The sequence below is a fragment of the Astatotilapia calliptera genome, chromosome 7 (assembly GCF_900246225.1).
Source record: "Astatotilapia calliptera chromosome 7, fAstCal1.2, whole genome shotgun sequence".
NCBI classification, from domain to species: Eukaryota; Metazoa; Chordata; class Actinopteri; order Cichliformes; family Cichlidae; genus Astatotilapia; species Astatotilapia calliptera.
The window spans coordinates 36,916,896-36,939,136 of NC_039308.1; the positions used below are offsets into that span (position 1 = coordinate 36,916,896).

At 42.3% G+C, this 22,241-nt stretch overlaps 1 protein-coding gene across 1 annotated transcript; it reads right to left on the minus strand.

The window, feature by feature from the left end:
- Positions 1–12,111: 12,111 nt before the first annotated feature.
- On the minus strand, positions 12,112–17,158 carry cdk9 (cyclin-dependent kinase 9 (CDC2-related kinase)). Its single transcript, XM_026174576.1, has 8 exons — positions 17,055–17,158; positions 16,803–16,916; positions 14,048–14,129; positions 13,869–13,959; positions 13,625–13,791; positions 13,364–13,535; positions 13,086–13,234; positions 12,112–12,999 (listed from the first exon to the last, which is right to left on the minus strand). Exons 1-8 carry the CDS (start codon positions 17,093–17,095, stop codon positions 12,634–12,636), a joined length of 1,182 nt encoding a protein of 393 aa, XP_026030361.1. The 5' UTR covers positions 17,096–17,158; the 3' UTR covers positions 12,112–12,633.
- Positions 17,159–22,241: the final 5,083 nt, after the last annotated feature.

Genomic DNA, 22,241 nt, shown 5'->3' on the forward strand with positions numbered 1-22,241 from the left:
ACTGCTCCATCTTTTCATTTGCTCTGCTTCTCCCAAATGTTCTTCTTTTTGACCCAAACACCTCTGGATCTCTCTGTCCATAGCACTCTTTTTCTCCCCTCCATGCTTCCTCTGTCCGTGTTCTCTCACCGGTCCTATTATTTTCCTTTTATTGGTCAGCTCTGTGTTCTTCTTCGCAGCTCTGCCTAAAAGGCTGACATCCCAGAGTCGCCTCTTCACTGTTCATGTCAGGACTGGTGTTTTGCAGGTACCATTTAATGAAGCTGGCAGTTGAGGACCTGTGAAGCGTCTCTCTCTCAAACTAGAGACTCAAACTCGGATGTACTTGTCCTCTTATTCCTTCTTCTTTCTCTATTCTGGTCAGAGCCGGCATGCACTGCTCTGTGAAGGGAGTACACACCATTTGTATGAAATCTTCAGGTGTTTTGGCAGCTGGATAGCCATCATCTGCCAGAACAAGATGGCGGGATTGGTGAAGATGCAGCAGCGTCTTTGAGGATTGTGTAGAAGAGCCACCTTACTCTTTGCATGACTTTTACGAGTGAAAAGATGTTTGTTCTGCAAAACAGGAGTATACTTAAGTGTTTCCTCCACGTTTCAATCCATAAACATGATAAGGTGGATATGTGGAGTGGGCTGGTTGGCTGTGCTGTCATATCTTATTTACAATATAGAAAACATATCAGATGTTTAACCGACACATTTTACAATTTCATTTTGAACTTGATCATAGCAATGAGTCTCAACAAGGATAACAGTAGACTGGAAAAAGAAAGCAAAGAAGTCAAGAAACATTTTGCAACTAACAGAGTGACCGGGCATAAAAAGTAGCATCTTAGACAGTTTCTCATAAGTAAAGATGGGTAACTGGTAAAGTGTGCAAAAAAACCTCCACCTACTTGTTATGAAACAACTTCAAAATAATGATCCTGATCTAAGTAGATAATATCCATCCATCCATCCTCCCTCTACCACTTATCCAGGCAGTAGCCTAAGCAGAGAAGCCTAGACCTCAGTCTCCCCCGCCACTTCCACCAACTCATCTGGGGTCTGTCCCAGGGCCTCCTCCCAGCAGGCCATGCCCAAAACACCTCACACAGAAGGTGTCCTAATCAGATGCCTGAACCACCTCAGCTGGCTCATTTAATGTGAAGGGGTAGCAGCTCTACTCTAAACCCCATCAAATGACTGAACTTCTCACCCTCTCTCTCAGGCTGAGCCAAACCACCTTTCAGAGGAAGCACATTTCCACTGCTTGTGTCCAAGACCTCATTCTCATTCTTATTTCTCTTTATCCAGAGCTCATGAGCACAGGTGAGCATGGGAATATAGACCAGGACAGCATCCACACCACTCTGTACAATGCACCAACCCCTGTATCAATCTCACCCTCCCCTCACTCATAAACAAGACGCCAAAGTTCTTTAGCTCCCTCACTTGGGGCAGCAATTCGTCTCTGATGCGGTACACAATATCACAAGATTTTGAGAATCTGGAGAAATCTCAGTGCACAAGGCATAAAGCCAAAAATCAACATTGGATCCCAGTGATCTTCATGCCCTCAGGCAGCACTCTTTTAAAAACAGAAATGATCCTGAAATTGAAATCACTGAATAGGTTCAGAAACACTTCAAGGCATCATTGTGAACACAGCTCACTGTACTGTCCGCAGTGAAGGTCAAAGCTCTGTTGTCCAAAGAAGACGCCGTTTGTGAAAGTGATCTAGAAACAGTTTTTCGTCTAACTCTTGCTAAACCTTTTATTTCCTGTTTTTCATTAATGCCTGAAAACTAAACTTCATTGTAACACTTAGACGAGCAAACACACTGATCATTTTATTGGAAATGAAAGAATGTGGACAAGTTTTCACTGTTTAAAAGAAAAAACAAAACAGAAAAACAGAGGAAAATCTGGAGGGTTTGATTGGGACCTGCAGGAGCATTTGGATCTGTAAGTGGTTAATGACGCAAGACTTAACAAGCAAATCGCTTATCCAGATTTTATGCAGGAAACAAAGCACCCTAAAAATCCATGCACACAAATATGTTGACACCGTGGATGTGTGGTCACCGGTGTAGAAACAGGTTTGTGGTTGTCCAGGTGCTCCTCTGTCCTCAGGGGGGGAAATGCATCATTAAAGTTATTGAATAAAAAGAGAAAAACAGAGTTTCTCCTTTTATAACACCAATTGCTTTGAGCAGTGTAACACACACAGCGCACGCCGGGATTTTGACAGCTCCTGTGTGTGTGCCCTTTGATTGATGAGCCCGATTCCAAATGTTTTTTCATCCAAATCAGTGGGAGTTTAAGTGCCTCGTGCATGTTAATATCAAACAAAACATTAGCCCGAGCGGCAGTCCCGGTGTGAACTCCCTCTCTGCTGATTTCATCACTCATCTCTGTGAGGCGCCACATGACTTCAGGACACGCTGGGACGAAGGGAAGAAAGAAAGGCAGTCAGCAGTAGAGGTCGGTAATTTTGCACACATGCTGTTTGGAGATTTCTGCAACTGTCTGTGGAAGCTGTCAGCCTGCACACGTGACCTAGGTCAAAGGGTAACCAATCGAGTCCATCCAAGAAGAACCGAGGAGCAGAAAGGTTTACAAATTTGGCAAATGGGAGGTCAGTTATAACCTTACAAATTAAAGACAAAAGTCATAAAGATGCCCAGCAGCCACAGATGTGAAGGTCACAGAGCTCTCAGATGACTGACAAGCTGGCAATTAAACAGGAGACAAAGGACCTTTGCATTACAACAATAACGATGTCCGCTGCTAACCCTATAGCACCAAGTGCATCACATACATACATAATGTCATTTATTGCGAATAAGGTGCAAAAAAAGTCAAACTCTCCTACATCAAAGAAAACAATGACTTTCACTTCTCTCACTGCTTCTCTTCTGTTTTGCCCTCTGTGAAACGGAGGATCTGTCTGCTATAGCTGTGGGAAACTGAAGCACTCCACTGGACTCTGTGCAGTCCAGTCACAAACTAACTAAACCCTGATGAACAATGATTCAGTAGCTTGTAGAACCACCTTCAGCAGCAATAACTGCATTTTTCTCATCAATCTCTTATATGACTGGTGCCTCTTCTTTACACTGATGCTTCAGCTCCTTGAGGTTTATGGATATTTGTTTCTGCATAGCTCTCTTAAGATCCCACTCCCACTACAGCATTTCAAGCAACTCAAGATCTGGACTCTGACTGGACCATTGCAGCAGCTCCATTCTTTTCTTTTTCTTGCTTGGGTTCCCAGTCCTTTGGCTACAAGAAGAAAGCCCAAGTCATCAGGCCTCCACCGTGCTGACTGTTGGTATGAAGTGTTATGTTTGGACAAATATCTCCACTTTGATTTTGTCTGTTTTTTCTATCCAAAGGCCATGGTTCCAGAGGTCTTCTGATTCATTCAGATTCAAATTTGCAAACCTGAGCTGTGCTGCCTTCTAAACAAGCCATATTTCAGTCTTTTTCTAACTGTATTCTCATGAACTTCAACATTTAACATGCTGGCTGAGGCCTGCAGAGTCTGAGCTGTAGCTCTTGGGTTTTTTTGTGCTGTCTCAGAGCATTGTACATTCTGAGCTTGAAGTGAATTTGCTGAGAAGATTGTGGTATTGTATGAGGTAACATAAAGGCTGGATCTTTGTGATCTAAGAAATTCCAAACTATTAAAGCATCAAGATGCACAGAGCAGATGACAAAGGCAGGAAGTCAGACATGATAATGTAAAAAAATCTGGCCAATTTTCAAAATAAAAAATCCCGTAAAGACCTAGTGACACATATCCGGTGTTTTCCCAGATAACGAGGGAACAGTTACTCCTTTCCCTGCTTCACATGAATTAATGACAACTTCAAACCCCAGTAAGATTTAAATGGTGAGTTTATTTAAAGTTCACACTTTGTATAGTTGTACACATGTTTGTTTCTGCTGATTTGTCCTCAGACTCCCATGACGGGAGGCTGGATTCACTTTTAGATCCATCCATGAGTGGCCAATAGAGGAACTGCATTTTTATTTTATTTTTTTCTTTCTTTCAAAAGTCTTTTTATTAGACAAAGGTTTCAGTGCAATGTATAATACAAAGTACTACCAGATTGTCTGGGGGGAATTGTGCTGACATAGTCTGCACATAGTGTCTGATCTGTAATGTAAAAATGTAGCAGCAATGCAAAATTTGTTCGATAACTAAGAAAAAATTGCAAATTGTCCTACTACATATAAGTCTGCAAAAGATTTTAGACCCTTTCTGTGCCAGATGTGAAAAACACTGTCATTGAAGGAACAAATGGGTGGTTTTCTGCAATTGGGCTTTGAAGTTAGAAAGCCTGGAGACCAAGACTCTTCCTAAACTGAGACCAGATTCTAAGAGACTGCTGGACTACTCTATTATCACTACTGGCAAGGCCAGAGGGAATGATGAGCCTAAAGTTGCGGGTAGAGAAATTTTCCTGCTCGAATAAGATTCCATGGTGGCCCAAACTGGTGATGCCGGTCAAGGTGGTAGTGTCTCGAATACAACATACACATGATATTGGCGGCCCAATAGTAATATTGGAAATTAGGGTGGACTGAACCTCCCACCGACTTGGGTCTTTGAAGAATAGCTTTTTTCAGTTTTGGATGTTTACATTTCAAATAAATGAAGTGATTAAGGAATCCAGAGATTAAAAAAAAAGATTTGGGAATCAGGCTGGGAAGGCATTGAAATACATATAGGGATTTTGGAAGTAGCATCATTGCTACTTTCACTTACATCACTGTAAATGGAAGTAAAACTCCAATTTAATCCCAGACAGCACTCAGAGACTTGCTGCACCAGTATTTTTTGCACAGTTTGTATTTAACACCATGTGTTTGATAGAATTTAGATACCACAAATATCATTCTTTGCAGTCGATGTTTTGTGTTAAAAACTCCTCTGAGGTCAGCTTTGAAGAGGCAGCCTCTTGTCTTTTACCAGAAAAACATCCAGCCACTCAGTGTGGATAAGCAACTGGGAGCTGCCATTAACTCCCCACAGCTCCACGAAAGAAAAGCCGCATCTGAAATCCGTCTCTGAGTAGAAGCAGAGGGCTGGAGAGCTACTAATGGCTTGATGTGGCCCCCTTGCTGTGTTCATTTCAGAGCAACCCAAGCTCATCCTATCCCTACTGGGCAGATAATGCAATTACACCCTCGCATCTGCAGGGGGCTCCCTCTGCCTCCATCTCCACCTCTCCTCTGTCACTGAGTGTGTGCGGTGTGTGTGAGCAGAGAGGTAGGAGCTGCGACTGGTAGGTCTCATGCTCGAGATTTAAGTTAATCAATCATCGCGCCGCCTTAATGACACCCTGCTGCTTCCCTAATGTCTTCTGGCAGAGGCAGCCCGCCGCTGGCATGGAGCTCATGCCGGCACACATATGGTCGCCTCGAGTGAGTGACAGGACCCCTTTCATGTGTGCTGCCCTGCACGCCGGATGCCATCAGCCACATACAGCCGCAGGACTGAAATGGTGTTAGAGGAAGGGGGGTAAAGGAAAGAGAAGGAAGGAAGCAATGAAAACAGTGGAAGAGTACACGGAGGCCTCCCTGAATTTGAAATGTGAAAGTGAAACTCACAGCTTCTATGCTGTGAAACCAACACTTGAAGCAGGCTGGAATGAAATTAGAGAACCGGAATATTTCCAAGCTTTTACAGACAGGAAACAATCAAATCAAGAAAGAGAAAGTTCAATTAGAGTTAAACACATGAGCCAGAAAGCTGAAAAAGAAAAATCAGGAGGAGCTTTCTGATGACTGTCTTAAAGCAGCTCCAGAAACCATGACATCAACATGTTTCCCAAAACAATGATGAAACGTACGAGTTTATTGGACCACCTTTAGCTTTGATTCATTTAAATGACCTCATCCAATATCAACAGTGATTTCCATCTAGAGTCGCATTAAGTTGTCACTAAGATCCTGCATCGATGATGGGAGAGTCACACCGTTGTGTAAAATTTTCTCCAGCACAGACTCTCAGTGGGGTTCGCGTCTGGACTCCGTGGTGGCAAGTGTGAAAATGATATCTCGTGCTCCCTCAACCACTCTTTCACAATCCAAGCCTAATGAATCCTGGAATTGTCTTCATGTCCCTGCCATCAGGGAAGAAAAACAATCCACTGATGGGAAAATCTGGTCACTCACTGATCTGATCAACTGAAGCAAACCCAGATCCCAACACTGCCCCCCCCCCCCCCCCCCCCCCCAAGGGATCTCAGAACTTTGTTGCAGGTGGCTGATGGCTCATGCTGTAAGCCACCACTTCAGTTCACAGATGGTCATTCACTCCTTAATCCATCTGCCTTCTCAGTCCAGAATGTGAACACTGGCATCTTTTACCCTTTAGCCCCAGAAAGCTGATTCTGTTCTTCAGGACAATGATTGACTTCTTCACTAAAGAAGTTTCTTGGATGAGTTGGGAAACGTTTCTTCCACTGAAAACGTCCAGATCAACAGAATTAACTTTCTGGGATTTCCTTAGCTGGATGATTGAGCCCTTTACCTGTTAGGTTCAGGTGTAAGGCCGGTCTTGTCCTGTTGAGGTGGCTGTTCTGTGTTGTGCCATTTGTGTAGCGGCTTGTGTAGTGGTTTCGCCAATGCACTCCTCACCGCACTGCACTATGTTGTTCAGCTTCTGTTTTGATGTTTTGTCTTTCAGATAAATCAGAATCACCTAAAGACAATGATCTGAATGACTAAGAGCCACACCCTTAGTTGTTTTCTGTGTTTGATGGAGCAAATAAATTGAACCTTTTATTCTGGGACCCAAGACTTTAAAAGTTTTTTCTTCCTTTTCTTTTAGAGCATTGTCTGTGTTCTTTTCTCCTTTTTAAAATTAGGTTGCCAGTATTGTTTATATTTGTGTTTTTTAATGTGTTATACTCAGTGTTGGGAAGGTTACTTTTAAAATGTATTCCATTACAGAATACAGATTACATGCCCCAAAATGTATTCTGTAACGTATTCCGTTATGTTACTGAATGACATTAACGTATTCTGAATACTTTGGATTACTTAATATATTATCGTGCTTTTTACAACAACGTGAATGTACTATTGCTGTGTGATTTATTACTATTACTGAAGGTCCGCGACTCCGAACTGTAGTAAAGGGACCTCTGACTAATACGGCGGGGTCCCTGTCGGCTCATAGCCGAAAACTAGCTTTACTTTGTTGTGTGGGTCAACTTTTCTTGCGACAGACAGAGAGAGGCGTTGAAAGACTGCTCCAACGGAACTTATTGTTTTCGGAGGAAAACACGAACACGGTGTACAGTCGAGTCTTAATAGCTTACTTACAACTGGGCTCGTCAGGCACTCTTCTTGGCTGAAGTGGTTATTATTATATTTACATGCTTCCAGCTCCCGTTTTTCCTCGATGACAACTCATACCTTTCCACTCCCCTTTTTCTCCCTCCTCGCGCTCACAGACCCATTACGTGTATGGCAGTCCATTCTCCCTGCAACACGGACTACACTGCCCATGATGCTTCATTCTTTAGAGCTATGCTTGTAGCATTCTGCCTGTTAGCTTAGCACAACAGCAACGAAAAGGCGCTCTCTCACCCAGGAAACACACAGTCGCAGAGAGAGAGAGAGCGTCGCCCTGTAACCATGGCAACCGTAACGCTGCCCCCTGGAACAACAGAACGTAGCTGTCAAACAAAACCCAAACAGTCCTGACAAAATGAAACAGGAAAGTACCGCAGTGTAATCCATTTATTTCAACAAAGTAACTGTATTCTGAATACCACCTTTTTAAACGGTAACTGTAACGGAATACAGTTACTCATATTTTGTATTTTAAATACGTAACGGCGGTACATGTATTCCGTTACTCCCCAACACTGGTTATACTTTATTCAAGTCTTGCATTTTAGGTCGTCTTTGATTTGGGGTTGTGTGTGTTTGGGTTAGTGTTCAGCCTGCTATTGATATAACTTGCTGTTTTTTCATTTTGTTCCTTCCACCTCGGTGTGTTGTGTTTTGTCTGTCACTGTTCCCCATTTTCCTCTGAATTCCCTATAGGTTAATCTTATTTCCTGTTTTATTTTGGTGGCGGTTTGTTCTCCTGTATCTTGTGTAGTTTAACTTCCCCTTGTTCACTTTCTAGATTTTTTTCAGCTGTGTTTAGTTCCCCAACTATTTCATCTTTCCTCGTTACCTCTGGTGCATTTATCTTTTCAGTCTTCCTTTGTCCCTTGTTGTGTTGTCTGCACACCCATGTGCCCCCTCTCTGTGTTTTTTGGGGACTTTGTAATTCCTTCAAATGTTCAAAGATGGTGCCGCCACATCCAGACCGCTCCGCACAGACTGTGCTCTTTTTTAGGTTTTCAAATTTATTTATTGTTTGTTTCATATTCCAAAGTCAGCTTTTTCCACAGTCAACAAGCCTTTCAGGACACATTTCACTGTGTGTTGTACTTGCATGATAATGCATAAAGAATCTTGGAAAGCTTGGTTTAAATTCTCTCGTTTCCTACAGCCTGCATTTGAGTCTCGCAAATTAATCACAGGCTTTTCTGACAGAATGGACCCAGCGAATGCACACAAAGATATGCAAACAGACATTCTGAAAATGAACAAAGTAGGACAAGGCTATAAATATACACATGAGGTAATCAAGGGAAGTCTTGATAAATTCTATAAGTACTAAAAGAGAATACAAACAGCATCATAGGAACTGAAAACACAGAATACGAATAAAAAACATGAACCCAGATTTACACAATAAACAACACTTAAAAAACAAAAACTTTGAAGAATGAATAGAAATCAAAATATACACAAATCCAAAACTTTAATAAAAAACAACAACAACAACAAAAAAAAAAAAAACACGACAACTTGGATGGCTCATCTTTTATTTTGTAGTTATGGTTTGACTTTCAGCATTATGAGCCTTTCATCTTGTTTGCATTGTAGATCTAGTTACTGCTTTTGTTTATAGAGTTTGATTAGTCCCCCCAGAGTTTCCCCCTGTTTGGTTCATTCATGTTTCTCTGTTCCCTGCTTTCAGTTATTCATTTTCTCCTTTTTACTTTGGTAATTATGTGTCTCTGGTCTGTTTAGTTTTGCTTCCTACCTGGTAAGCCTTCATTGTCTACATCCTGATTATCCTTCTGTGTGTAAAAATAGTCCCATCTCCTGCCTAACTTTGTCTTAGTGAGTTGTACTCACCAGCTTTCTTCCATGCTTATTCTTTGTACTGAGTTTATGGTTTCCCTCTTGGCTTTTTTCTTTGTTTTGCTTTTGGATTGAGCAAATAACAGGTAGATTTTGGTTACTCAGTCTGTATTTGGCTTATTATTCAACAAGCCATCTTTGAGATTCAATCCAGAATTCTTTGATCATGATGTCTCTGCTGCTACTTATATCTAACCTGTGCAGTGAACCTCTGAACATGACATTAAATACAATTAAAATAAACTTAACTGTTAAATTTAATCTTTCCAGTTTATCAAATGTTGAAAGTAATGTGTTTTCTTCCTCTCTTTCTCTGATATTACCACACATTAATCTTTTTTGTCACTCTTTGAGTGGGCAGTTTGTGTACTTGCTGATATCTTTTAGCTTTTTCAAACATTGCATTTGAAATTATCTGCCACTTATAAAAAGTTACTGAGCTAGCCCCATATTGAAGTACCGTGTTGGTCTGGACACATCAGCACATGACTAGGATGATAAGGGTTAAAAGTGTGTAGGCATGACTGCACGATGACTCACCTGCCTCTGTCTTGTCACCTGGAAGGACTGCCGGGCTGCAGTGCTATTAAGAATGAACTTGGTTGACATCATTTTGTATTAAATTGCCCGTCAGATTTAATCACACATTAAATGAAGGTGCCGGAAGACCATATGGGATCATTTCGGCAACAACTTTAACACCTGAGAGCGTATATACAGGGCAGTGTGACTAGATAAGTGAACAGAGGTGAGACTGAGGAGGGCAATTAAAAAGGAAATGTGGAACCGGAAATGTGATAAAAGCAGGAAGTGAACCTTACAAGGGTGTAAAGTGAGCCAGCGTGGGCATGTGGTGGTCTGTACCACCCTGTTAAGCCACCTGTTTTACTCTAAATGGGACCACATTTTACAAAATAAGAATCATGTTTTATTCAGTAAGACTTAGTGTTTACTGAGGTCAGATAATTTCCTTAATAGACAATCAGATTTTGGCTGAAACCAGAGTACTCGCCCCCTGCTGGCTGTTAGAGAATGGAGCTTCTTCTGGGATTTTGCAGAAGATAAAACAGGAGAAGGGTTTTCTTAATGCATATGATGATGAGCTCCTGACCTGGAGACTGTGAGAAAACAGAGCATGCATCAGTATTTCCACATTAAATGAACTCCACAGAGCACAGCCACACCAAAAAACAGCAGCATTGCCACATGGAGGACTCCATGTGAGGTGACATTTATCCCAGTCTGACATGGCAGTTGCCCCTAAACACCTCCTGAACCCAGAATATCATCACATCAGTGTGAAGAGCCTTTGGAAACAGTTCACAGTCAGTTCTGATGAGGCCTAAACCTGGCACAGCTCAGACCATCCACCTCTCATCCATACAGATCATCACCATCAGCAGCAGCGGCAGGAGCAGAGCCGGGAGTCCATTTGCATGCAGCCGGTTGCAGGAGTCGGAGGCCCATCTGTCCACTGGAGCGCTTTCTAATTTATGTTAGTTGTTGTTGTCAGCGTTGTCTTCACACCCTCCTCTTCAGGAGAAGTGACGGGGAATGAGCTCTGGAACTAAAAGAGCAATCCATCATCTGTAAAGCTCTGCTCTGACAGCACACACAGACTGCTGTTAGGCTGAGGGGAGGGAAACTACCAGCCCAGAGTGGGTTCACACAAACACACACAGCAGATACATGCATATTAATAGACCCTTCCTCTGTTGGCCTCATGTAGAACATCCATAAAACAAGTCAACCACATTTTCAGATGAATTTTTTTTAGTTAAGATATAAGAATATACATTTAGCACTTTGTTATATAAACCCACTTTCTGCCACCAGGCTTCTAACTCGCTGGACTGAAGTAGGTCACTGAAGTGAAGAAGATGTGTCTTATTTTATATTTTGCTTGGAAAATGGGGAATAGATGCAACAATTTATTGTAGCCTGTTTGTACAATTCTTGTTAGCTTGAAAGTGAATGAGCACCTTTATTCTTTGACACGGCCTGATCTCTGGGGCAGCTTCTGTAATTTCTTTAAGTAGTATCAGGAATAGTTCCCCAGCCTTCTTTAAGGATATTCAAAGCTCTCAAAGCTTGGACATTTCTGCCTTTTCTTCTGTTCTCTGTCAGGATCGTTTCACGCTGCTTCAGTAACGCTGAGACTCGTCTCTGGTGCGTTTTTACACTGACAATGTGTGTCGGATCACTGTCATGATGAAGAATGAAGCTGTTGTCAATCAGACGCTTTCCAGATGGTTCTGCAATATCTGTTGGTACTTTTCTGCATTTATAATTCAGAAACACAAATGATTTTTTTCCTGTGACAGGCTGCTATTATCCAAGTACCTAAAGATTTTGTAACTTTAGGGTTTCTTATAAGTTTGGACAAAACACAGGTTCATCCCTCGAGTTAAGATGCCCGGCTTGGTGAAAGAGCAACCAATGAAAGAAGTTTAGAAAGCTGGGACAACTATTGCAAGAGCACTTTTGAGGAAAGTTTCATTAAAGTCTGGCTGGACGAAAAATATAAAGAAATGACTTAAGACTTTTGCACACCAATGCACTTTTTAAATTTCCAGAAAGCTTATTAATCTAAGAGAAAATTATGTAATAAAGGAGATCTCCACATAAATGTGTTGTTTCCCTGAAAAAGTTAATAAAATAACTTTTTATTAAGTCATTTAAAAATAATGAAATAGTAATGATCCTGGACCCATGTAACACACTATCAGTTTCAAACCTGGTTGACAACATTACCAAAAACCAGATGTGGTATTCTGTGAGTGTGTATAAAACAGAAGACAACATCTGGTTTTTCATCCAGACTAAAACAGCTACAGCTGTTAAACAGAAAATTTTTATATATATATTTTTTTTAAATAAAGATCAGGAATCAGATAGGGTTTAAAATATTTTATTGACCCCAAATTTCACATTACAGGCACAGGCCCAGCCCACAGTTCAAAAACACTTTTGTTCAGCGATGCTGGAGTATAAAACGTTATGTACATGTGCTGTATAAAGATATACAGCGATATGATGCTGCCCCCTGCTGGAGGTACTGCAGTCTTTCAGTCACTTCACATCCTGATGGTCAAGTCAGGCCACACATGTGTCGGACCACATGCTGCCAGGTACATTTAAGGAAGACGAGAAAAAAACAGAAAAAAAAACAACAACTTTATTTTAGGTATGCACGTCCCTTTGTGTCAGAAGAATAAGTGTCCTTGTAAGTGTGTCTTAAATAAAACTTTAACACTGTCTTCATAAATAACTCTGTAACACAGAGAAATGAGTAGCTGTAAGAAAAAAGAAGTTTTGCCTCAAACATGCAGTGAAGACAAGGAGGAAACGTTTGCTCCCAGTTAATCCACAGACGTCTGGAAGGAAAATTGGACTGCCAAGCGTCAAGAACCTGGTTTAGAACACGCGGTCGAACTCTGTCTGGCTCGTGGTCGCCGGATTCCGGTTCTGATTGGGCTGCTGCTGGGGCATGTGTCCTCTCCGCCGAGGCGGGGCCAGGTACTCAAACATGGACGTGTTGTGGGTGGAGAGCATGTTCTTGAGGTCTGACGGCATCGGGTCTGACCAGAAGAAGTCGTGGTTGAGGGCGTCGTCACTGTCGATTCGCTGTGCCGGGTCCAGGACCAGCAGCTTGTCGATGAGGTCCAGGGCGTATGGGTCTTTGACGTAAGCTTTGAGGCGGTCCTTCACCTTCCTTTTCTGACCTTTGGGCAGCTCCATCTTCTGGTACAGCTCATACTTCTTGTCTACACCGGGCCACACCTGATGGGAGAACCGAGTGTTAGTTAAGTTAACACAGAGCTGAGAAACAGAACAAACAGAGTCTGAGAGGAAGAATGAAGGCTCACCTCTGCCGTGATGGAGCCGCAGAGCTGGCTGATGAGGGTCAACTGGTGCTGCTCCGTGTTCCCCTGCATGATTGGACTCCGTGTCCACATCTCGGCCATGATGCAGCCGGCGCCCCACAGGTCGATTGGAGGCCCGTAGTCTCGCTCACCTGCAAAAACAAAGAATACACAGAAATTAAAAAACTGCACCAGGAGTACATTTGAAATTTACTTGTACTACTTTTTCCTGATTATACCTGTGACTATGTTTGAGTACAAGTCTTTTGTTTCTTTCTTACCCAACAGCAGCTCTGGAGGTCGGTACCACAGCGTCACCACGCGGTTAGTGTAGCGGTTCCCCTGGCTGTTCTTGGCCAGGCTGAAGGCTCGAGCCAAACCAAAGTCGGCCAGCTTCAGGACGCCGTCTCTGGTTATGAGCACATTGGCTGCCTTCATGTCTCTGTGAAGGATCTGAGCAAAGAACAACAGATCCCCATTAATATTCTGACAGTGGAATTTCCTTTGGTTTAAAGTACCCACTGTGTCTCTGAGAGTCTAACCTTGTTCCTGTGGATGTAGTACAGCCCATTGAGCAGCATCTGCATCACCTTCTTGATCTCTGCCAGCGTGAACTTCACGTTGGCGTTGCTCAGCAGCCCAGCCAGGTCATGCTCACAGAAGTCAAACACCAAGTAGATGCTGCCTTTGTACCTGTTAAACTGAGTAGCTGAAAAGGAGAACAGCAAATTAAAAACAACCCCCAACTAACTGAAATAAATCCACACAAAGATGTGTCACACAAACCTTTGGTCCTGCAGATCTCGATCAGATTGACAACGTTCTCGTGTTTGAGCAGTTGAAGGATTTTGATCTCTCTCAGAGCTGTGATTGGGAACTAAAGTGGAGGAAAACCAGTTATATTTCATCCACACCAACTTTCAGGACACTGGATTTTAAATGACGCCAATGCTCTGGTTTCTTACCCCTTCTTTCTCGTTTTCCATCAGCACTTTCTTCAGTGCAACTTTCTTCCCTGTCTGCCGGTGCTTCGCTTTGAACACCTCCCTGTACAAAAGACAAATTTTAGAACAGTCAGCTTTTTAAACTACTCGACTCAAACAGTATATAGCCTAATGTATAGTAGGCTAGAGAAACAACACTGCTGGCATTTGTGTGGTAGACATGATCTCAGTCCACTTCAGACAAGAACTGCTTCATCCCAAAGACAAAGGTGAACAACAACAGGAGTACTTAGACCTTTACAGACTAAACACTAGGGGTGGGTTTTGATTATCGATTTTCCGATTAAAATCAATTCTAGCTTGAATAAAATGATATTGATTCATTACAATCCTGAATCAATTTTTAAATATAAACGTATTTTGCCTGAAACTCCAGAATCTCAGGTTAAACCTCACAAAATTTCGACAGCCACCAAAAACGTAAGCTTCTCTGACCTGACGGCACATACACGGACACCCTGTCTGGACCGAAAGCCAACAGCTCACAGGTTCTGGTGCATCGGCAGGTCCACGCTCTGTGTTTACATCTTTTTTGCACTAGATTCTGCAGCTGTAGGCTTTGTCTCTCTCCAACCACATTATACTGAACCAGCAGCAAAAGAAGATCCAAACTATGCTTCACATAAACATCATCATGAATCCCCTCTTACTTTTGCTGTTCTGCTCCCACCACGATAAAATGACACTTCATGCACAGCTCTCTTCGTCTCTTCCAATCTAAAAATCTGTTTTCTGCGTTATTTGCTTCCTTATTATGCACAAGTCTACCGTTATGTGCAGCGTTGTCAGCCGCTGTGTTTTTTGCTTGTTTGTTTTTTTTATTCAACTGACTTCCAAAAAGAAAGCCTCATTTCTGCTGTTTAATACTGAAGAAATTTAAACTTTTTAAAATTATGCAAAATGCTTAGCTGTTTCTCTAACTAAACTTCTGTAACTTTGCTCTGCTTCACTTCAGCAGCATCAGGTAATGTTCATATGTTGATTCATGGTTTTCTGTTTTTGTTCTATTGCAGAATATTTTATGGTAGTTATCTGCTATAAAAAGACAGGCCAGGAAAATCTCCTTCATGTGTTTCTGTGTTTTATGCTCTGTTACTTTGACACAAAGTCATCTGCTGTGATGGTTACACCTCTGATCAAGTCTCACAGGTGTCAGCTTTCTTTTTATAGATATAAAAATATGTACATGTACTGATAAATAATCAGAATTATAATATTTCTTACTGTCTGAGACAAAATTTCCCAGACTCAAATGGAATCGAATCGTGGATCTAATCAAATAGACCCTGTGCACGAGAAAATGCTAACTTCCTGTTTTAAGACCGGGCGTAGGGTTGCACATTTCCGGTAGCTTTATTTTGAAGTCAATTGCTACTGCAAAGGTGGACTCAAAAATCATTACGTTAAGTTACAAAGAGCAGAGGGTGGGAACACTCACCATTGCTGTGTCATAAAAAAAAATCAAATGATGAATTTTTATGTTTGAAGAGCGTAGATCGATTGTTTGTTTACATCACTCAGCACAAGCAGAACTGCATTACTGCATGCAGAAGACATCTCTGTACAGTGACAGTACTTGTGATTTAAACAGGCAAATGTTCAGCATTCAAACTACAGGTGAACAATAGTCAAAGCCAGATGTTTCCCTGTTAAGTCGATGTCAGTACACATCTACACAGCATGTCAACAAACCGTGGGAAAAAAGCCACAGGATATTTAAAAAAAGAATACATGAATGATTGCGGGTAAGGATCTCTATATTAGTATTTACGAAGGGTATGTTGTGACTTATCTTCACAATTACAGTGGTCCTTCGCTATTTAGCGGATTCTTTTAGTGCAATTTTGCATGCTTTGTTTGTTTTTTTAAAGTCCATTGTGTTCTGCGTCCCGATCGGCTGTAGATCATTGTCGATCTCCTCCGTGCCGCCGAGGAGATCGACAATGACGACACCGCAGAATCGCTACATTGATCACTGAAGTGCTGCACTGTATGTTTGTAAGTTTTCTCCCCCGACAAACACAACAATGTCGACGAAACGTTTTGCACCGTCAAAGGTACCTGCGGTAGCACACAAAAGGCAGAGGAAGATGCAAACCCGACCGTAAACAAGACGCGAATATCACACCGGAAACGAAGCGCCCTACAGGAGTTTCCCCACCGGAAGTAGCATATGCTAACGTGCACTGAAACCGATTCTAGAAATCAGTGACGATACTCAGCCCTAGAATAAACACCCACTTCACAAAAGCATGGCACAGCATCGGAGAATCAGCTCATCGGGACAGAGGTCAAGCTGCCTCTCTTCCACGTCAGGGGAGAAGAGATGTCACTCATTGAGAATACAACGCAAAGCCTTCTTTGGTGCTCTATGAGTGAGCCTGGTTTTCAGCATGTGGCTCATTTAGCCAGTCACAAATTATTCCGGTGCCATATCTCGGTGCCCTGTTGTTTCAGTTGATCGCAGAAGACCATAGCCCATGAAAGCTTTGCAACTTTACAAACCAAATACCTTTTAAAAAACATGTCGAAACAGCCTTCCTTAATAAGCAGCTGGACTAATACAGGAAGGAAACTTCCGTTGTTTACCTGCTCTTCATTTACTCCGTGCGGCTAGCAGTTAGCACAGCTAGCCTTAACACAGCTGGCGTTTATACGGAATTCGCAAAGCAGCTAAAGATTCAGTAAGACAACCAGCCTGCTTTGTACTACTCACCCAAAGGTTCCTTGTCCTATCTTGGCCATTTTCTCGTACTTGGAGAACTCGTCACAGAAAGGGAACTCCACTCCGTCGTAGTACTTCGACATGATGGCGGCCTCCCGGTCGGGCCTGGACAAAAGGAAAATTCACGAGACTTTATAGTGGTAACATCAAACAAGGCTTACACAGAACGCGCCTCAAATGCAGCTTAAACAAACTAAAGCAAACCCGTTTGATAAATTGAAAAATAAATAGATTTAATCTTACTTTTCAGCCCCGGTGGCATTGCTTGTCTTATCCCGCTGCATCCTGTCCGTGTCCGCGACGTAGTTACGTATGGAGCGTCTGCGCACGGCGTCACCTCTAGAGCTCAGCGACGCCCCGCATGCTAATGTGGGGGCGGGCTTGGCAAAAAGTAAAAATAACCCCAAAAGAAGCAACAATAAAGAAAGACAAATGAAAAATAAGCAGTAAAAGAATAATAAATATTAAGAAAATAAAATAATAAATAAAAAACCAATCTCGTAAGGCCGGGTTCGTCTGTAGCATCTCATTCAGAAAGGTCAAGTCTGTCGGGGTGGGGGGCATAGAGGAGTGGAGTGGCCTCTCCGAAACTGTGTTGTCATGCCATAATGCATGGCCTCATACAGGGTGGGAATTCCAGTTCTCCTGATCCTCCTGAGTGCATCAAACATGAAACCATGTCACAAAAATAATATATTTGTAAGCTTTGAAACTTGCACAGTGGTTTATTTAGAACTCTTATTTTCATAACTGTAAACAAAGGAACTCACTGTTAGCCTATTTACTTCCGCCAACTTGTATTTATTCATAATGTTATAACTTTTACTTAGAAGCTGTAGTGATTGCCGTTTCCATTCGTTAAAATTAAACATGTTGTCGATCTGTTAATTCACCATTAAATGCTATGCTTCTGTGTGGCGGTTGTATTAATACATTATTATTATTATTACAGGGTAGCCACATACCCTCAGCATGCTGATGGAGGTCTCTGCACATTAAAACCATCAGAACTCTGTTTTCAGCCGGTTTCAAGTGCTTTTCTTGATTTCCTGCGAGCTCCCTGCCACCCCCTCAGCAACCATTTGCTTGCCTCTGCAGTTATTTTAAAGCATGCATCGAAACTAAACTTGACTGGGAAATAAAAGAGCTATTATCATTATTCAAATCTATCTGAAAGAAAAGAAACAACAAGCTAATTTATGATTCATGTGTTTTTTTTTTATACTTAAAACAGCAACAACAAACACTGAAGTTTGTCTGTGAAGGTTCTCAGTCATCTAGGTCATTGTAGTCTAAGGAGCTTGGAATTAAAAGCATCTAAATTTCTTTAAGTTTTCTTGAAGACGTTTCACCTCTCATCTGAGAACCTTCTTCAGTTCAAATCAAATCAAATCACTTTTATTGTCACATCACATGTGCAGGTACATTGGTACAGCACATGTGAGTGAAATTCTTGTGTGCGAGCTTCACAAGCAACAGAGTTGTGCAAAATACAATAATGTAAACAAGCAAAATACAAGAATGGCTACATCTGAAACTAATAAATATATGTACAATATATAATAGTATATGCATTTCTGGATGTGTATACTAAATATTTTTCTACGTGTGTGTGTGTGTGTGTGTGTGTGTGTGTGTGTGTGTGTGTGTGTACACATATTTTACAAATTAAATAGAGTAAACAATAAATAAAATATATAAAAAGTCCTAAGAGCAACTGGTGGAGAGTCCCAGATTTCAAGCCCTATGGGAGTGTACCCAAGAGGGTCATGGGCCCCTATTGATCCTCTACCTAATCACAGGAGCCAAGGTGTGAAAACGGGTGTGGTCACAATCAGCCAAGGTTTCGGATGAGCTCATCTTGAAACCTAGCCCCATCCTATCAAGTAATTTCCTGAGGTCAAATGGCTGGATGTGAGTGGGCGTCAAGGCGTCTGGGAAGGGATCTCAAAACTGGATTATAGATGGCAGAGAGTTGGTGTCGTAAACCACCGCCTCTGTTCAAAGATGGTCGCTCACAGTGGATATAGATGGTTTCTTTCACTCCTCTTTCAAACCATCTGTCCTCTCTGTCCAAAACGTGAACATTGGCATCCTCAAGTGACCTTTGTCCTTTAGATGCAGATGGACAGATGGAGGTGGCTCTTCTTTGTTGTGCAATGCGTTTATGAAGTGGCTGTTTGGTCTCTCCAATGTAGAGGTCTAAGCACTCCTCACTACATTGTACAGTCTACATTATTAAATTTGTGTTTAGGAGTTTTGTCTTTGGGATCAACCAGTTTTTGTCTGACTGTGTGTTGAAATTTATGTTTTTATCCACAAATCAAAACCAACGAAGTAGAATCCTTCACTGTTCACATCAACTCTGTGGATAAAAACAAAGTTCACCAGGGAAGACACAAAAGACAACAGTTTGCCATTTCTGGACTCCACTGTGCACATTGAGGAGAATGGAAACCTCAACATGTTTGTTCTAAAACATTTGTTTTACAACAAAAATGGAAGCCACCTTCTTCCCCTTCTCCCACCACCAGTCATCAGATTTGAAAAACTAAATAATTAGTTTTTTAGTCTTCACTGTCAGATCAGTCATTTAGGTCAGAATCTTAGTATATTTCTGTCTCACCTCGCAGGGAAAACAGCATCACATATATTTTCATATATTGTAGTCCCAAACTCCTGAATTTTATTACAAAACGATGGCATATGTACATAAGACTTATACAGCAGTATTGTATATAATCTGTATGGTGTCCAATAAAAGCAATGCGCAATCTTAAAGTGAAGAAATTGTATCCCTTGCATCATGGGAAAGTATTTGAATGTTTCTAAATATCCTTTCCCACTCTTTTATTGTCCCATTTCAAACTTAAATGACGGTCCCAGGTCTTCTTAAGAGCTAAAAGCTTTATTACCCAGTTTCTGAATCGCCAGAGAAATACACAAAGTACTTTATCAAAGAGACTGTGCAAATGAGGCTGTTAAGTACCGTACTGAAGCAAAGCTGGAGGTTAACTGCATAATAATAAACAGGATTTTAGGTTCTCCCGACCCCACCCACCATCAACCAGCCTCTGCAGTATGTAAATAAGATTATTTTGTAATCCCATCACACCTCCCAAATAAGAAAGGGGGATCCTTAGGAGTGATGTAATGACTGGTACTAATTTTTAAAATGTTAACAATCTCAGCCACTGATGAGTTTAGTGCTGCCCAGCAAAAAGAAAATGTGTGTAGTAATGGATCAGTGTTTGTGCTTCTAACAAGATCTAAAACAAATGCTTTACCCCAAAATGATCTAAAGTTGTTGTTAAAGCTTTTATGACCTGAAAGTTACGTCTACCAGACACATTTTAACAGAGACAAATTATTCAAAGGATCCCCACTGAAAACGTGTTTTTGACCTTTCGATTCCTTTTTAAAAGAAAGGCGGTGAATAACTGTTCACCAGGGTTTAGCCCTATTTAAGGGTAAATTCTTAGAAAACCGACGTAAATAATAACAATAGAGACACTTTGGACACTCATTCCCCCACCTCTCCCCCCTCCATAGAGCCATCACCACCTTCAAACTGTTCACATACAACACCCCGCTCCTCACCCCACACAAAAGAGGATTTCACACCACCTCCTCCCACCACAACTCTTCATATTCATGAAGAAGGTGTGAGGAAGCAGTTTAAGAATCTGAATGCTCGAAAAGCTCCCTGCCCAGACGGTATGTCTCCTGCCACCCTCAGACACTGTGCAAACGAGCTGGCCCCAGTGTTTTCTGGCATTTTCAACTCCTCACTGCAGGCATGTCAAATCAAATCAAATCACTTTTATTGTCACATCACATGTGCAGGTACATTGGTACAGCACATGTGAGTGAAATTCTTGTGTGCGAGCTTCACAAGCAACAGAGTTGTGCAAAATACAATAATGTAAACAAGCAAAATACAAGAATGGCTACATCTGAAACTAATAAATATATGTACAATATATAATAGTATATGCATTTCTGGATGTGTATACTAAATATTTTTCTATGTGTGTGTGTGTGTGTGTGTGTGTGTGTGTATACACATATTTTACAAATTAAATAGAGTAAACAATAAATAAAATATATAAAATAAAATATACAGAGTGAGACATGTGCAAAACAGTGGCGTTACTGTACAGTATGGAGTGCATAATGTTAAAGTTCCAGTAGTGAAGCTGAGGTGTCATGTGCCTGCCTGCTTCAAGTCCTCTACCATAATCCCTGTCCCCAAGAAACCTAGGATCACTGGACTAAATGACTACAGACCCGTGGCTCTGACATCTGTGGTCATGAAGTCATTTGAGCGCCTAGTTCTCTCCTATCTCAAGACCCTCACGGCCCCCCTCCTGGACCCCTGCAGTTTGCATATAGAGCCAACAGGTCTGTAGACGACGCCATCAACATGGCTCTACACTTCATCCTGCAGCATCTGGACTCCCCAGGAACCTACGCCAGGATCCTGTTTGTGGACTTCAGCTCTGCCTTCAACACCATCCTTCCAGACCATCTCCGAGGCAAGCTTTCCCAGATGAATGTGCCTGATCCCATCTGCCGGTGGATCACTGACTTCCTGACGGACAGGAAGCAGCACGTGAGGCTGGGAAAGAATGTCTCGGACTCCCGGACCATCAGCACCGGCTCCCCTCAGGGCTGTGTTCTTTCTCCTCTGCTCTTCTCCCTGTACACCAACTGCTGCACCTCCACCCACCAGTCTGTCAAGCTAATCAAGTTTGCAGATGACACCACCGTTATTGGACTCATCTCGGACGGGGACGAGTCTGCCTACAGGAGGGAGGTTGAACGTCTGGTGTCCTGGTGCAGCCACAACAACCTGGTGCTGAATGCCCAGAAGACAGTGGAGATTATTGTGGACTTCAGGAAGCACAAAGCTCCACTCCCCCCCATCATCCTGACTGACACCCCCATCACCTCTGTGGACTCATTCCGCTTCCTGGGTACCACCATCACTCAGGACCTGAAGTGGGAGCCCACCATCACCTCCGTCATCAAGAAAGCCCAGCAGAGGATGTACTTCCTGAGGCAGCTGAAGAAATTCAACCTGCCAACACGGACGATGATGCAATTCTACACTGCAATCATCGAGTCCATCCTCACCTCCTCCATCACCGTGTGGTACGCTGGAGCTACTATCAGGGACAAACAGAGACTGCAGCGTGTTGTGCGCTCTGCTGAGAAGGTGATTGGCTGCAGATTCCCATCTCTGCAGGACCTGTACACCTCCAGGACACTGGGGCGTGCAGCTCGGATCTCAGCTGACCCTTCTCACCCTGGACACAGTCTGTTTGACCTGCTCCCCTCAGGCAGGAGGCTCCGGTCCATTCGCACCAGAACCTCTCGCCATAAGAACAGTTTCTTCCCCTCTGCTGTTGGAAACATGAACAATAA

Coding starts and splice junctions, on each gene's coding strand:
- cdk9 (XM_026174576.1), bottom strand. CDS start 17,095: ATGCAGCGGGATAAGACAAGCAATGCCACCGGGGCTGAAAA. Junction 16,917..17,054: donor AATGCCACCGGGGCTGAAAA/GTAAGATTAAAT, acceptor CCTTTTGTCCAG/GCCCGACCGGGAGGCCGCCA. Junction 13,792..13,868: donor CGAGATCTGCAGGACCAAAG/GTTTGTGTGACA, acceptor TCTCCTTTTCAG/CTACTCAGTTTAACAGGTAC.